This window comes from Rhea pennata, chromosome 4 (genome assembly GCF_028389875.1).
Source record: "Rhea pennata isolate bPtePen1 chromosome 4, bPtePen1.pri, whole genome shotgun sequence".
NCBI classification, from domain to species: Eukaryota; Metazoa; Chordata; class Aves; order Rheiformes; family Rheidae; genus Rhea; species Rhea pennata.
In genome coordinates this window covers 39,569,294-39,584,848 of record NC_084666.1, presented here as the reverse complement: position 1 = coordinate 39,584,848, position 15,555 = coordinate 39,569,294, and the positions used below count along the sequence as shown (strand labels likewise).

Below are 15,555 nucleotides of genomic sequence, written 5' to 3'. Positions count from 1 at the left end.
CCCATTCTTCCTTTTTTGCATTTGAACTGAGCTGGGAGTTTCCCTTTCAGCCTTTCAGGATTTCTGCCATGCCCCTGTGGCTTCCTGCACAGGCTATTCCTGTGTTTGGAGGAGGCTGGCATGGAAGATCCAGCCTTTCCTGGGCCCCTTTGGGAAAGGTGAAATCATGAGCTTGTCATGGCAGGTGTTGGGTTTTAATAATGGGTTTCCCTATTAAAAAAAAAAAAAGGGGGGGGGGTCAAAAAGGGAGGTGAAACTGCCTGAGGACAGACGTTGATGAATACTTCATGTGAAACTCTGAGAAGAGGCAGTATGGTGCGTGGTCCATGTCAAGAGCTGGACCTGGCTACACAAGACCAAAAAAGCAATGTGACTTGTTCTGGAGAATCTCTATTCCCCCTCCCCCCCCACCCCCCCCAAAAAAAAAAAAAAAAAAAAGAGAGAGAAAGAAAGAAAGAAAGGAAAAAAAGTGCATTAGTTGCAATAGTTTCTTTGTGATTCCTTTTATCTCAGAAACATTAGGAAAAAATACATGTTTCCTTTTTGAAATCTTGTTACTTTGGAACAGCCCCCCTCCACATCTGCTTTTCCCATGTGTATGTTTGGCTAGGCTTAGATCATTTGGTTGTTTCATATTGCACTTTGGGTTGAAATTTAAGTCAAGAAGCATTCTCTTAAAGTATATCACAAGCGATGTTCTGTGAAACTCCCTGTCTATCCTGTTAACTAAATTACATTATTTTAGAGCCCTTAAGCTAGGGATGTTCACACTGGTGATCAAATTTTATTCCAGGATAATTAACTGTGTTGGCTGTAAGAAAGGATCAGTATTCAGCATGTTTTGCTAAAACTTGATATGCTGCTGTTATTCAACCAATAGAAGATTTGCTTACAAGTTAACTTTCATTGACGCAGAGGGTTTTAGTATTACAATTCTATCTGTGCTAGATTTTTTGACAGCCTCTTTTGACGAATGTTGCAAGAATTTTATCCTGACTAGTTTGACTGGGAGAGGAAACATCCTGACTCTCTATGACTGCTTATGACATGAGACAAATTAACCTGTTCCTGATTTTTTGCGATATCTGTAGTGTTGGCCGTATTGTACGTAACCCAGATACTTCAGGCTGCAGGCAGATCGGAAGGTTCTGCACCAGTCTGACCACAGCGTTTCTAGTGTGGTTTACTGGCAAGACCTCCATTTCGTAAGCTGCTATTTAAAAGCTGTGAATTGACACTAGCTATTTTGCTGCTTTTTTGTGGCATATCCTACTACCCATTTTATTTTCGTGGCAAGATGTGGTGTGCGTTTTCTGGCAGTGTTTTGTGTTGTTCTGGTGGAAGTACTAGAGAGTACACTAGAGAGTAATTTTATGTGAGAAAACTGCAGTCTTTACACCAGCACAATCCAGAATTTTAACTGCATCACCCACACACATCTGTCAGTCTGATCGTGGCAAAACAAATATTTTAAAATGTTTTTTTTCTTCCATGGAATGTACTTTTGGGGGTTTTCCTTTTAATGACATTATTGCTGTGACAGGGCATGTCCTCTGGACCATACACATTCATACTTGACTAGCTGAATCTGTTGACATAGATAAAGAGTTCATTTTAAACAAAACGACTGGTGATTAAGCTTTTTTCTGAACAATCTGAAAAAATAACTCCTCCTTGCTTGAAAACAATGTTCCTTGTGTATAGAAGTGTATTTTTGGACATCTTGTTTACATTTTACTTTTAAGTTTTTACTTTTAAAATGTTGATTGCTTATCATGGTAAAGTTGTGTACAACTCTAAGCATAAAATGTTACCTTATTTTTAAATACCAGGCTGTACCTAATCCAACTGTTGTTGGAAAAATTATAGTTACGCTTCTTACAGATAGTCTGAATCAGAAGCAGTAATTCATTACAAAGCTTCTGAAAGCCGTGTAATCACTCCCAACATTTTTATAAAACAGTATTTTGATAGTCAAATCAAAAGGGAATGAGAATTGACTTGTTCTTAAAATTATAAATGTAGATTTGAAGGGTTTGGGGTTTTTTTTTTTTCTCTCTTTCTTTCTCTTTACTACAGCCGAGGATTCTTGCCAAAAATGAAGACTTCTGAGTTTACTTAAATATATACACACATACAGAGCTATGTGTTAGTGTAAGTTATTTTTTTGGTTGTAGTTTGGTGAAGACTGCCCTTTAGTTAATGCAAGTGTTATTAAAGACGTCAAACTGCCGTATCAAGTTTTTAGTGCTGGACTTGAAGGGGAAAAAAAGTCTTTAGTTATAAACAATTACTCAAGATACTAAATAAGGCAGATTAATCTTGGCTACTTATTAGAAATGGATGGTCTTTTTACGGTGGGTGAATAACATGAATTTAATATGTTCTCTACAGCAGTTAGTTGTCCAGTCAATCATGTCATCACTAAGGAGATCCCATAGAAAAGCTCTGGCGAGGAGCCTGTTTTCTTCAGGAATATGATTAATTGCTTAATTATAGCACTGTACAAATTACATATTTGATACTGCCATATGAAATACCAACAGTAATTACTGAAAGCTTATCTGTGTCCTTGGAAATAGAGCATTAGGGACTTGGTTTCATTTCACATGGTTCCTTGGGAAAAACCTTCTATTCAAGTGTTACAGCACACTGTAACAGTCCTCTGACTAACAAAACTGATTTTTATAGTATGCACATAAATCTTTGTGTGCTTACTGAGGCCTAGGATTGAGATCAGATGAATTATAGTGGTCAAACTAAATCAAGAAGGCTAGGCTTTTAACTGCAAGTTATCAGCTGCCTTACTATTGGCAAGATTCTTAGAGGGAAAAAAATGTCCTTAAATTGTATTTAGCAATGTATTTGTCAGAGCATCTCCTAGCTTAGAATTCCAGGCATTGCCCTTCGAGGGAAAACAAGCATTTTCTGCTAACTTTTCAGCCCTCAATAGTGAAAACTGTCCTGAAGATAGATCACAGATCACCTATCCTGAAGATAGGTGTGTTTAATGTTGCCTGCTAGCCTTTTGAGTTTTAAATTTTGACAGATAAATAATTTGCCCTAAGAGTAGAAATAAGTTGTCACAGGCACTGGATAAGGTATCTGCAACTGAATTTACTCACCGATATGTGTGCGGGCTGAAACGAGAGGACTGAGCTCTGAACAGAGCTCCCTATTCAAAAAGACGTGTAGTGCAGCACTTGGAGGTCTCCAGGTGGGGTGTATTCGAGTCCTACCTTAAACCTTGATGCTGGAGCAGTCGGGAGGGAGCAGAAGGATGAGCTGTTTCCTGTAGCTGTCCATGTGACCTTCCAACCACGGTCCTTGTTCATATAAATTTGGGGGCAAGTGGAGGAAGCAGCTGTCAAATGCATTGTAGTCTGAACGCAAAACCAAAAAAAATTAGAATAACGTGTGCTCTGTCATGTTTCTTTTACCAGGACTTATTATGTTAAAGAATTTAAATAAATTTACATGGTATAAATTGTAATTCAGTACTGAGCATGGACAGGAACTTTGGGGTTTAATACCTATTGAGCGAGGCATGGTAGAAATATTAGACATTTCCTTGGCACTGAACCCACTACCCCAAGAAGTTTTTTAGCCTTTCGTTGCTTATATTAGGTAAAACCTGCTGGCGGTTGATAAATCCAGTTATGCACATCTATGATTCTTTTGAGTTGTACATAGGCAAATGCTTTGAGTAGTAACTTCCTAAACAGTGCTTGGCTAGTAGGAGAAATAACAAGAATTGCCATATACATTGAGTTTTTAGCATCTCATCAATATTTTCTGACAATTTATTTAAGCTCTGTTAGTGCTAGAGCAGCTCAAAGTTTGAGAAAAGTATGAGCACTACAAAGCAGTTATCAGCAGGTGGTGTAATATTCTCAAACCACTAAAAACGTGAAATACAGCTTAAAATACAATTTAAAATTGTGAACAGTTTTATATTAATGCAAAGGAGAGCTTATCATTTTAATGTCTTAATTACACATCCAGGAAGACTTGATAATATAAATGCTAGATTGAAACCTTCAGCTTTTTACTGATTCAGGGCTCAGCTTGAAACAGAACTGATTAGCGCTTCTTAGGACTTGTCTGCTGGAGCACTTAGAGCAATTCAGCGGCAATGATGGCAACCTGCTGTCTCAGAGAAATCTGTGCTGTTGCGTTTTGGTCTGAGTACGCAAATATCGTGCTTTAATATTAGGGACAAAACCCGGAGAGAGACCTGAGGCGCCTTTGGTAAATGCGATGCTAGCTCGATACCTGACCCGAGGAAGATAGTCTCAGGAAGGAAGGTTGGTTGTGGCTGCGTACTGTTTTACTGTTCCCTAGCATTTATGTGCTCGTATACTAGGGAATTTAGAAATTCAAGATTATACGATAAACACTCCAGCTCAAGATCTCAAATTGCCCTCTGAGTACAAGTATCTATCTGATTAGAGCTGCCTCATTTACATGACTGTCGTGGTGCTGTCATTGCTCCGTTCTTGCATTTTTGCTTGATGGCTGGAGTACTCTTCCAGGAGCAGCAGCCTATAGTTTGGGCTTTTTTAGTCTGAGGAAATTTGAGCCTACATCTGCCATGGAGGTGATTGCTAACAGAGAGGCTGTGCAGTCGGGCAGTCCTTGGACTGTGCACTCACGATCAGGTTTGCAGGGCCAAAAAGAGGTCAACAGGAGCAAGCCAAAGTCGAGGGCCTCATGCCTGGGATACGTTAATTGGACAAGCAGAAATTTCTTTGGGCAAGGCACGCTTTGATCCCTATCTCCAGCTTCTTGTGCAGAGGCTTATGGGGTGCTCTCCCGCGGTGACCGGCGCACGATTTCAGCTGCAGTCCAGGGAAAGGGACCCTGGTGTGAGGCAGTCCCTGGGAGTACTGCACTCTCGTGGGCTGGAGAGGAAGAAGGAACATTTTATATGCAAACTAATAGTCAGAAGTAGTGTTGCTCGTTTTCTCTACTACATGGCTGCTGTTCCCTTGAAAGGTTTCCTCTTGTTCCTGCGAGGTGTCGATCTGTGGCTTTGCTCAGTAATACCAGTTTTTATTTGCGGACGGGTCTGAAACTATTGACTCATTTCCCTTAGGATCTGCTCTCTAGAAGGAAGGAGGCTAAAGGAGCTCTGCGCTTCCCTGCGGTGTTGCTTTGCTGCCGGTCTTTCCCAGATGCGTACGCTTCAGCTTGTTCTTGTTCCATACGTTAAATGGTTGCAGGGTCGGGAAACGTGTCTAGTGGCAACATCAGCTTGTGCTTGCTGCTCCCTTTCCTGCATTTCTCTTGCAACATGCTGTCCTCTCAGATGGACTGATAATAATTCAAAATGTATGTGTGTATTTGTTTTGTTTCTGGATTTTTTTTAAATCTTTTCACTGATTTGTTTCACGTATCACCACAGTTGTCATCCTGATGCATCGGAAAGGGTACCATGCTACAGTATGTGGGCAGGAGAGGGTATCTAGAAGATGAAGTTAGAAGTTGAAAGACATTAAATCCCCTGTTACAGCCTCCTTTGTACTTTGAAACCGTTTCCCCGTGCCAGTTTTAGATGGCTGCAGCTTTTGCCTGAATAGTCACTGGACTGCTCTATCTGCTTGATCCTATCTTTCAAAATTGAAACACCAGAGCTGCAAACTTAGGCTTTTTATTTTCCTTTCGGGACTCTAAAATTTATAGATAAACTAACAGTGTAAAATTCGACTTCAAATACAAGAAAAATTCATGCATGGTTGCCTGGTATTTATTTTACTAACCACTGGATGTCACTGCTGCTCCACAGACAGGTTCTTCCCAGCTTCCCTTTTCTGTGGATTGGAAGGAAAAGGAGTGGAGGCTCTTGGTTTTGGCACCCAAATAATGGAATAAAGTTCACGTTTCTTGGAAAAATTGCCAAAGAGCTTAAAATACACATTAACTGCATATATTTAGACCTACTACTGTGTTTCAAACTTCTAATTCTTAATGTAAGCTCAGAGATGGGATTTGTATATACAAATTATTGTAGTCTGTTGCTGCTTAAGGGCTTGATGGTGAGTCAGTATGTTGACTGTCCAAGAAGTGAAATCAAACCTCTGGAAAAGGCTAAAATTATGATCTTACTAGAAGTATAAATGTAGTGTTATGGCTTGCAAGTGGCACATTTAGCCAGACATGATTTTTCAAGTTTAAGAAGTAAAATGTGCTGACAGGTCTGCAGGAATTAAATTGGATATGTAGCAAAAAAAAAAAAAGTATATATATATATATATATACATATATATATATATATACACATACCTCTATTTTTTATGTTTTAAACAGTATATTAAATACAGAGCAAAAATGTTTTCAAATTGCTTTTAAATTGCAAACAGATGTTTTGTAGTACTCAAGCTTTTGTAATCAGTTGGGGTTTTTTTAATTATGTTAAGCTACTTAGTATCTTTCTGTTCTTATGCCATTAACCATTTTATTCCTAAATATTATTTACCTACAGGAAGAGGAAAAAACAAGCAAGCAAAATGCTTTGGTTTGTTTGTAGCATTTGCTTTGTTTCTTTTGTCTGTTGAAATGAAAATGTTTTGTCAATTTGAAATGCAGTCGTTGACTTTTTAATTAGAGAGAAAAAAAGTTTCTTATCGAAACTTCTGGCGATGGAGGTCAACAGCGCAACGCAGCCTGTGTCAGATACTGCCTTCTCCCTTGAGGCAAATGTACTGTTACTCTCTGCTGTCTTTCCAAGGAGTTTTTGACTGGCCTTCAGCTAATGTTCCAGTTTAGCATAAAAAAAATTACCTCTTCATCATGCACTCTCATGTAACTAAATCACCAAACTTAATTGACAAGAATATGTATGTAAAACAGAATGCAGTTCTGTTTTTAATCTATTACTAAACACACAGTGGAAAAAATGTCCTACAGCAACTGACTTGACGCACCTAGATAGCGTACCCATTTTATCTCTGCAAAGAGCTGATAGTTGTCAACAGCTTAAATGCTTGTGCTGCGAACTGAAGTATTACAATTTGAAACCAGCTGAGATCTTTGGAGAAGGATTTATGAAAGGAATGCATTAGTGGGCTGAACTGTGCAGTTTAAAAAGTCAGTCTAGCACTTGCCCGTTCGTAGTTTATAAATATGATTAGCTGTAGCGAGTTCAGGTACAGAAACAATCGAGATGGAGGATCTTAGAGTCAGTAGACCATGACTGTAGAGGTCATGCCATTTTAGAGGTTGCTTACATCAAGCATGATTAAAAAGGAAAATGCCCTATCATTAGTTAGGTCTCAACTCTAATGCTTTTTTATTCTCTAATTTTCATTTTCCATAGGAACAAAATTAATACTATGTTTCTACCAATTTTATTTTTTCCCAGTAGGTGAAGAATTGATGTTGTTACATTATTATAAGAGAATTTCTTCCTTCTTGACCAAAGAAGTGCTGTTTAAATACCTATAGATATCTGTTATGTTAATTTTTTTTTGAGGTTTGACTTTATTTTCAGAATATTTTTCTTCTCAAGCACAGGAATGATTCTTTGCAGTTAAGCTTTTTGTTGTATGGAGAGAAATATAAATATGGAGGTTTGAGCATCTGTATGTTTTGATGGCTGCAGTTATCAAGAACAATATTGTAAGACAGGTATATCTGAAAAGCCAGATTCTGTCTAGTGGAGACTTTACTTGCTGGCAGAGTAATAAACTCCTTAATCTTTTGCCCACTGAAATTAAAAGCAGTATGTGTCTCTGTTCTGTAATAGGAATTGTATTGTTGTATGTGGAAAGGGGGGCTGGTGACCAGATAGAAAAATTTCCAGTTAACAAACTACTTAGCCTGGCTGTAACTGGGGGAGACTGTTCAGTCCTATTTAAGTACACAGTTGGGAAAATGGGCATTGTAATTGCAAATGAAATGTGTTGTTGATAAACATGATTTAATGAATGTTGGAAAGTGTGGATTGGATTACTCATACATACTGCTTGTTTCTAAATCATCTGTAATCTCCCAGGAAAAAAAGATCTGAATCTTTTTGGGTATTTCATGAGAAAAACTGTAGTACGCATCAGTGGATGAAAAAACAAGCCAAGTATGAGGATATGTAAGGAGTGAAAAACAAAAGAAGGAAATGATTATGCCATTATGTGCATTTAATGACATGTCTTTGTGTAGAGTATTTGGTTCTTGTGATATAGAGTGCTATCTGTATAACATCGATAGCAGAAATAGAAAGGATTCAAAGAGTGACGTTGTTTAGAGAATACACAAAGAGAAGGTTTGAAGCTGTCTTACTTGGATAATGAACAGTAGTATAGAAAGGGACGGACCAGGTGGTTTCTGTATTTCCTTAAGGGGAAAAAAAAAAAAAAAAAAAAAAAAAAAGCACAGTGGAATTGAATAGCAGAATGTTTTAAATGGATATAAAAGTGCTTTTCTATGGCATGAAAAGTTGGAAGTTACCAGTACAACTGTTTAAATTGAAAAGCTTAATAGGAATGAACAGGAGAGTCGCACTTCCTGTGTCACTTGTCTTTTTGATGCTAGTCAGTGTTGTACATTAGATTGCTACCAACTGTGATCTGCCATGCTTGCTAAGAAATAAGATATGAGATTTATATTATAACCAGGCACATGCTTGGTTGAGCCTGTTACTTGAATGTCCATTCTATGCATTTGTAAGGGAAAAGAAACTTTATTTTGATCAAAATGTGTGTTCTTTATTACTGTGATAGCATTTATTAGCAATTTTTAAATAGGCATTACCATTTCAAATGAGCTCTAAATTCTTGGTCTTTTCTTCAAATTACATGGGCTTTCAATGTGAAATTTGTCACTTCTATTCCTTTGAGTTTTCTGCACCATTTTTGTTCGAGGTCTCCCTCCAACCTCTCTTTATGCCTCTTCCCCACCAAGGAGGAGATCCTTTGAAACTGAGCCAGGGCTGAAACTGGTCCTTGGCAGTCCATTTTTTTAATGTTAATTTAAAAAATATGGATACTTACACTAATTTGGCTAAAGCTATTACCTTGTTACATCTGGTGAAATGTATGACCTTGCATTTTTAGTAGGAGAATGGAGGGCTGGATGGGTTTGTTGTGTTTTTCATCTGTCATTGGTTATACCTGAAAGCTGAAACTTGAATAGTAAATATGAAAGATCATTTCTTGGCTGCCATAAGATTGCATTTTCTCCCTAAGCAGCTATAGTTTCCTGTCAAATTTTACAAATGCAGATGGTTTTATGCAGTGCAACTGACGAGAGCATTTCACTTGCTGCTGTTGCATGTCTGGCAAAGTGACTGAGTTTGAGTATATTTTGTTGTGAAAGGGCAAAAATTAACCACGTTTGGTTGTCTCACCGCAACTGTGTGTGTAATTTTGCTAATTATGCACATTCCGCTTGCGGCCAATATAATACAAATAGAAACACTTTATGGACAATCCTTCTGCTAGCTTCTTTCAATCCTGATACCTCACTTACAGGGGCTTAAAAAACTCCAGCTCTGTCCTGTTGTGCGTTACGTAGTAGGTGAGACAGTCCTTACTGTGTCAGTCCGTCCTAACTGGGAAACCTTATGTTTTGAAGGGGAGTCCCATCTTGGAAGCCACAATTTTGGACTTTCTTCCACTTTTCTGTGCCAGCTGCCAGAGCAGCAGAGTAGTGGTAGTAGCACTGTCTCTCGGGGTCCGTGCAATGCTGTGTACGCACGCACAGGAGGAAGCATGTAGCGGTTTGGGCAGTGTTCATTGCTCGCCAGCTATGTCCGTCCTGCCTCTTTGGGGAGGAAAAAAGGCTCACTGACTGGAAGCAGGAGTGCATCTATGATGTACCTCAGGTACATTAAAGTATGCATTTTATATCTTGTATTTTTTTTAAGTTGGAAGTATAGCCATCAGTGAAGATTTCATTTGTGCAAAAGTGTTATTGAACAGTTCTGTAAATCTAATGCCAAAACTAATAAAATAAAATCTTTTTTTTTTTTTTTCAGGTGCAAATACTGGCATTATGATGATAACCTGCTCACCTCCAGTGTTGTCATTGTCTTCCATAATGAAGGATGGTCCACGCTTATGAGGACAGTTCACAGTGTCATTAAGAGAACACCAAGGAAATACTTGGCAGAAATTGTGCTGATTGACGATTTTAGCAACAAAGGTATATTTGGAATGTTAACACACTATGTGTAGAAAAGGAAATACCAATTAAAAAAAAATAAAAAGCTATCCTCTGATTTATTATCTGTCATGGATTGGGTTGACTCTGCAAGAAAAATAAGGTGATTTTTCATAGCCATTTCAGCTTTCAGTAAGTGAAGGCTCCTTTCCAATGAATTGCTTTCATAAAGGTGGCAATCCTTTATGTGTATTCAGCTGTTTGAAGTAGAGAATTTGTGGTGGGTTCTCATCCACAATTATGGAGTAGTGTGTAATGGTGATCTGTGTTAATTAGCTCCACTCTTAGCTCTTGTCAAAATGAGCAGTTTTGAAGGAGGTTATGCCAAGCCTATTAGGAATAATTTATTTCCTTTTATTCCACAGAGGAATCCGAGAAATCCTCATTTCAGCTTTTTACTGTAATACAAATGTATCTAAGGCTATTGAATTATTCCTGTTCATTTTCACTATCTTTTATTTTTAACAACATCTTTTGAATATGTTGAAGTTATTGTTGTCTCTTATTTTGGAGAGAAGGGTGGAGATGCTTTTAGTGTTTTAAGCACATTTTAGTTTCTTCCTTTCTTCAAGTCTTAAATATTCCAATCAAATTTTTCAGAAGTCCCAGATTTTCCTCTTCTTTTATAATATACATTCTGGTCTTGGTTTATATTTGCAGTGCATGTACTTATGTATGATTTTTTTTAAATACAAACACATATGGACTATAATAGCGATATCTTCAGAATGAATGCACATTGAGGATGATCACAGAGAAGAATAGAAAGGGGTATGCTAGAGATACCAGTATAAGATGATTGATACACTGGATATCAGTCTGATGCCTGTTTTTAAAACTTTGAAAAAATTTCAAAATAGTGTATTAATAAATGCAGGATCAATTCTTTACAAGATTTTATTGCTGCATAGTTCTTTAATAGATGTCAACAGAGAAAAGGATAGACAGAAATAAAAAGACTTGTAGACACAGGAGGTGCGTTCTTGTCACTAAGGCACCATTTACACATCAGTTACTGCCTTTGACTGTCTCTCTCACTCAGATTATCTAATTTCTTTGTCCCTTGCCTTGTATGGCAACAACATTATTTCTGCTTCATCCTAAGGTTTATGGGAATAAATCCATGAAACTTAGGAGGCATTCAGGTATCAAGATAATAGCAAACCAAAGAAGTACTTAGAAAGACTTTCTGTAGGATAAAGATTTGTAGGAAATGTAAATCTGAGATGAAGGGTCTTCAGTAGTTCTATTGCTACATAAATCGTGGTTTCAAATCTTTGCCCTTTGCATATCATTTGATGCTGTGTGTCTCTGATTCTGCTGCAGAACTGTTTTGACATAATGATGTATGTATGCTGACTGTCTCCTTTAGATGATGATGATGATGATGAGTAAGGATAGGCTTTTAGGAGCACAAGCAAGTTTGAACTGGTCAAGGAGCGTAGGATACACTCCCTTTACCCACAAAAGTCGATGACTCTATTCTGAAACTCTCAATTTTATCAAGAGATCTGAGCTTTTCCCTGTCCCAGCCCCTTAGGAGTCGTTGTTTTCTGTTGGTATACCAGCTGTGAACTTGAAAACCGAACTCATCCCACAGTCAGGATTGTCTTTTTGGGATATAGATCAGTATTAAAAATATTTAATGTATGTTAATTTTTATATCATACCTTGAGATAGGTAAGTATTATTTTCTGTTTTGTTTTTACAGGAAAGGAAAAGTTACTTGTATTGTACACTTAACTGCATCTGGTTTAGTCTAATATAGACACTGAATACTGCATAATGGTCTCCTGTATCCTTTTACAGCCTTTGAGAATTTGGCTTGGATATACACACATGCTATAAAACAAAAATATCTTCTCTCCTAAGGGATATAATTTTAATAATTCAGTCAGCAGACATGCACTGTATTTTTCCTTCTCAGCTGGGATCACAGTCTTTCTTCAGGGCTGTTCAAGGACTGACTGAGTTAGCAATATAAAATAACTGTGACACTGGTCTCTAGGAATATTACTAGATTTTTACTAATCATTGGACTCAATTTTACATGAATAAATACATCTGTGATTCATGAAATGAGTCTGTCTGGCATAATAATTGGTACTACAGTTTCCCAAATACTAAAAGCATACTATTTTACAAGGAATTTATTTTGAAATACAAGACTTTATTTATGCTCCCTGCTTATATATGAATAGTTAGCAGATACAACTATCCTGGAACTAACATCCAGCAAACTGTTATGTTTATTTTTCCCACGCTTAGTTTTTCCAAATAACTTTCGTAAGTCACAGGATACAGTAAAGCAAGCACAGGATGAAATTTTCTTGTATGTATGAGCAACTGGCGAACAGGCATGGACTGGAACAGCTCTGAACACCTTGCTGTGCTCTATTTGCTGTAATAATTCTTTAAAATGCTTTAGGCTCTCACTTGGTAAACGTAATTAACCTAATTTCAATAACTCAAGTTGCATTCTAGATCAGAAACGATCATGAGAGTAGAATCTTGCTCCGTTTCTTCCTCCCTCGAGAAAAGAGAGAACGAGTAAGGTCTGAGAAGTGTGCCAAGCTGCCTGGAGAGATCTCCAGGCGTTAAGAGGGAGCTGCAAAACACAAACACTCTTAATCATAGCAGAGCTGCTGGTGGCTTTTTGCTTTTTCAGCCAAAATAACAGCAGTGCTGATAGAACAGATACAGACTTCAGATTTTTCTCCTTCCCTGCCTGCTTTTGGACTGCATGCTTCATATCTGTCTTCAAGGTCATCAAAGGCTCTCTCAGGGAAGCTTTCTCTGGAGTTTGTGAAATGCGGCAGCAAAGCAGAGTTGGCAGAGGAATATTAGTGCCATCAGGGCCTGAGCATGCCAGCTCAGGTGTGAGGATGGGACCTCTGGTATCGGTGACGAGTGCGCGTGCAGGAGCTTCACAGAGAGTTTTGGTGATGGCAGAGGAGGATATCTGAGGAGGAAGAGTACCTGCAGCTGCGGTGGTGGTGTGCTCTGAGACCAGTGCTTAGGGAGACAGATGCTGAGCCGGACAGATGTTTGGTCTCCCTTACTTAGTGTGGCAGTTCTTCTTTCTTAGTCTCCTCCTACTCTACTTACCTGAAATTAAAATGAAGCGTAGCTGTTGCAAATGCTCCTGAATGCTGGATTAAAAATAAAAGGTCCTAGAGAGCTTTGTGTGTCCTTTCTGAGAAATCCTGTTTTGTTAGAAGGGAGTTACAGTTGCATATAACTGCTTATATCCGTTTGTATATGTTGTAACTTATGGGGAGAAATAGTTGAAATGTTTGGGAAATGTTATTTTCATTATAACATTTCATTATAACATATATTTTCATTATAATTCTTTGTATAAAATCTGGGAGCAGGGATTTTTGCAGAATGAATGGCACTCTTCTCCCTTCCTTCCTTCCTCTCAACAGTGCATTTTTATTGTAGAGTTGCTCATACATACGAGAAAATTTCATCCTGTGCTTGTTTTACTGCATTTTGTGACTTATTTGGGAAAACTAAGCGTGGGAAAAATAAACGTAACAGTTTGCTGGATGTTAGTTCCAGCCTGTGTGGAGAGATGCGCTGACTTTTGTTGAGGCTTTTTTTGTGTATTTTGACGGAAAAGAAAAAAAAAAAAAAGAGAGAATGGTAACAAGAAGGTGATGCCAAGCTAATTGAACTTTGCCAGTTTTGGTATTTGAATGCAAAGTTCTGTATTAATGTATGTTAGAATCCAAAAAGCAGAAGCTTCTGCCACGATATTGGTGTGGCCGCGCTGACGCATGCAGACCTTTTTCTTCTACTTTGCCCTAAGTGTTAAATGTGTGGAGGATACACCTGGGATGCTAATGAGGATTCTTAACAGGGTATTTTCTGAAGCTCTCGAAGTACTTGTTATGTATATCAGTATCACCTTTATTGACTTCAGAAGAGTAGGAGTCAAAATCTCAACTGGTGCAGCTCACTTTTGTAGCCCATGCACCTGTGAAGAATGGCTGAGGTAAATGCTTTTTATCAGTGTTCACAGCAGCTTTTGAAGGTTTTGTCTGCCTTTTGAACTAACTTATTTTTAAATTATCGCTGCCTGTATTCCCGCTGATGCCGCATCCCATTAGCTAGCAGAATAAGAAAAAAAAGTTAGCATAGGTTGGTAACTGTACGTTTATTAACTTGTTTAATAGTACTCTCAGTGCAGAAGCAGAAGCATTAACCAGTGCTTACGCTACAGCAAAGAGCCCTGCCTTAGTAGTATTACAGTACTGGGAGCTCAGAAGCAGCTGCTTTGGGGAGGACTTGTGATACCATTTCTTTAGTTCTCAAACTGACATCAGGAATGAGTCAAGGAAGAAAAACAGCTGTGTGCCCCCCAACCCTCCCCAGATGTAATCTTCCAGGCCTAAGATCTTTTGGAGAAGGGAAATGTCTTTTTAGAAGCACTGATTCATACTTTGATTCGTGCGCAAAGGCATGAATGAAGAGCCAAAATAAGGGACGATCAGATTGGTGGTTGTATATTTTGAAGGGTAATATATATAGTTTTAAACAGAAAATAAAGTACTTTGAGGCTGCTGACAGATATCATAAATTACCCAAATATACAATTTAGATGGGCAAAATTTATTACTGGCCAAACAGTATAACTAACCACAAAAATACTGAGGTTTTATACACTACTGTCACGTAACCTTGCAAAGCCAAGTCTTTATAATATGGGAAATATTCACAGTTTTCCTGTGGGAAATAGCACTTGCTCCTAGCCCTGGCAGGGTTTCAGATAATAGACTGCAAAGCCCTGAGACTTGTACTGTAGGAAAGCTTTACACAATCAGTATTACAGGTTTTTACAGCTCCCTGTGAGCCTTACAATGTTTAACATTTGATAACTAAAACATTTGGTTTCATAGGCAGGAGAGCTAGAAGTAACTTTAGAATTTAAAAACACTAAAACTTTCCTGACAATCTTTCAGTAACATTTGGAACCTACAGAATAAATAATGGGGTGGTTTAAGGATTCTGTTAGTACTCCTTTGGCATGGCCTCATAGCTCTCTTAATTTTTTTCTTTAAAAATTATATCACTGCTATCATATCATATATTCTACACACACACACACATATATACATATTGCGTGATATATGTTATTTTATATAGTGTATGTGATAATTTTTCTTTCTCTAGTCTGATATTTGAATACCCATGACATTTTCCTAGTCCATGAGGATTTACAAAAAGGTACAAATGTGAGTAAGGAGAAGGGAGAAGAGGATGCAAAAAACTTCTGCTTGAGAAAAACTTGGATTTTTAGTAGAGTTGAAGAGAAGGGATAGCAGTATTAAAAGAAAGTTTTTTCAAAAGATTATTCTTCAGGAGAATTGCTGAACTCTCAAATTTGGA

At 37.9% G+C, this 15,555-nt stretch overlaps 1 protein-coding gene across 2 annotated transcripts in view; it reads left to right on the top strand.

The window, feature by feature from the left end:
• The window catches only part of GALNT7 (polypeptide N-acetylgalactosaminyltransferase 7), a 74,704-nt gene that overhangs the window by 39,117 nt on the left and 20,032 nt on the right, over positions 1–15,555 (top strand). For both annotated transcript variants that reach the window (XM_062574687.1, XM_062574688.1), the window contains exon 3: positions 9,974–10,140. In XM_062574687.1, coding sequence (XP_062430671.1) covers positions 9,974–10,140 — 167 coding nt within the window. The remainder of the gene's footprint in view (positions 1–9,973; positions 10,141–15,555) is intronic.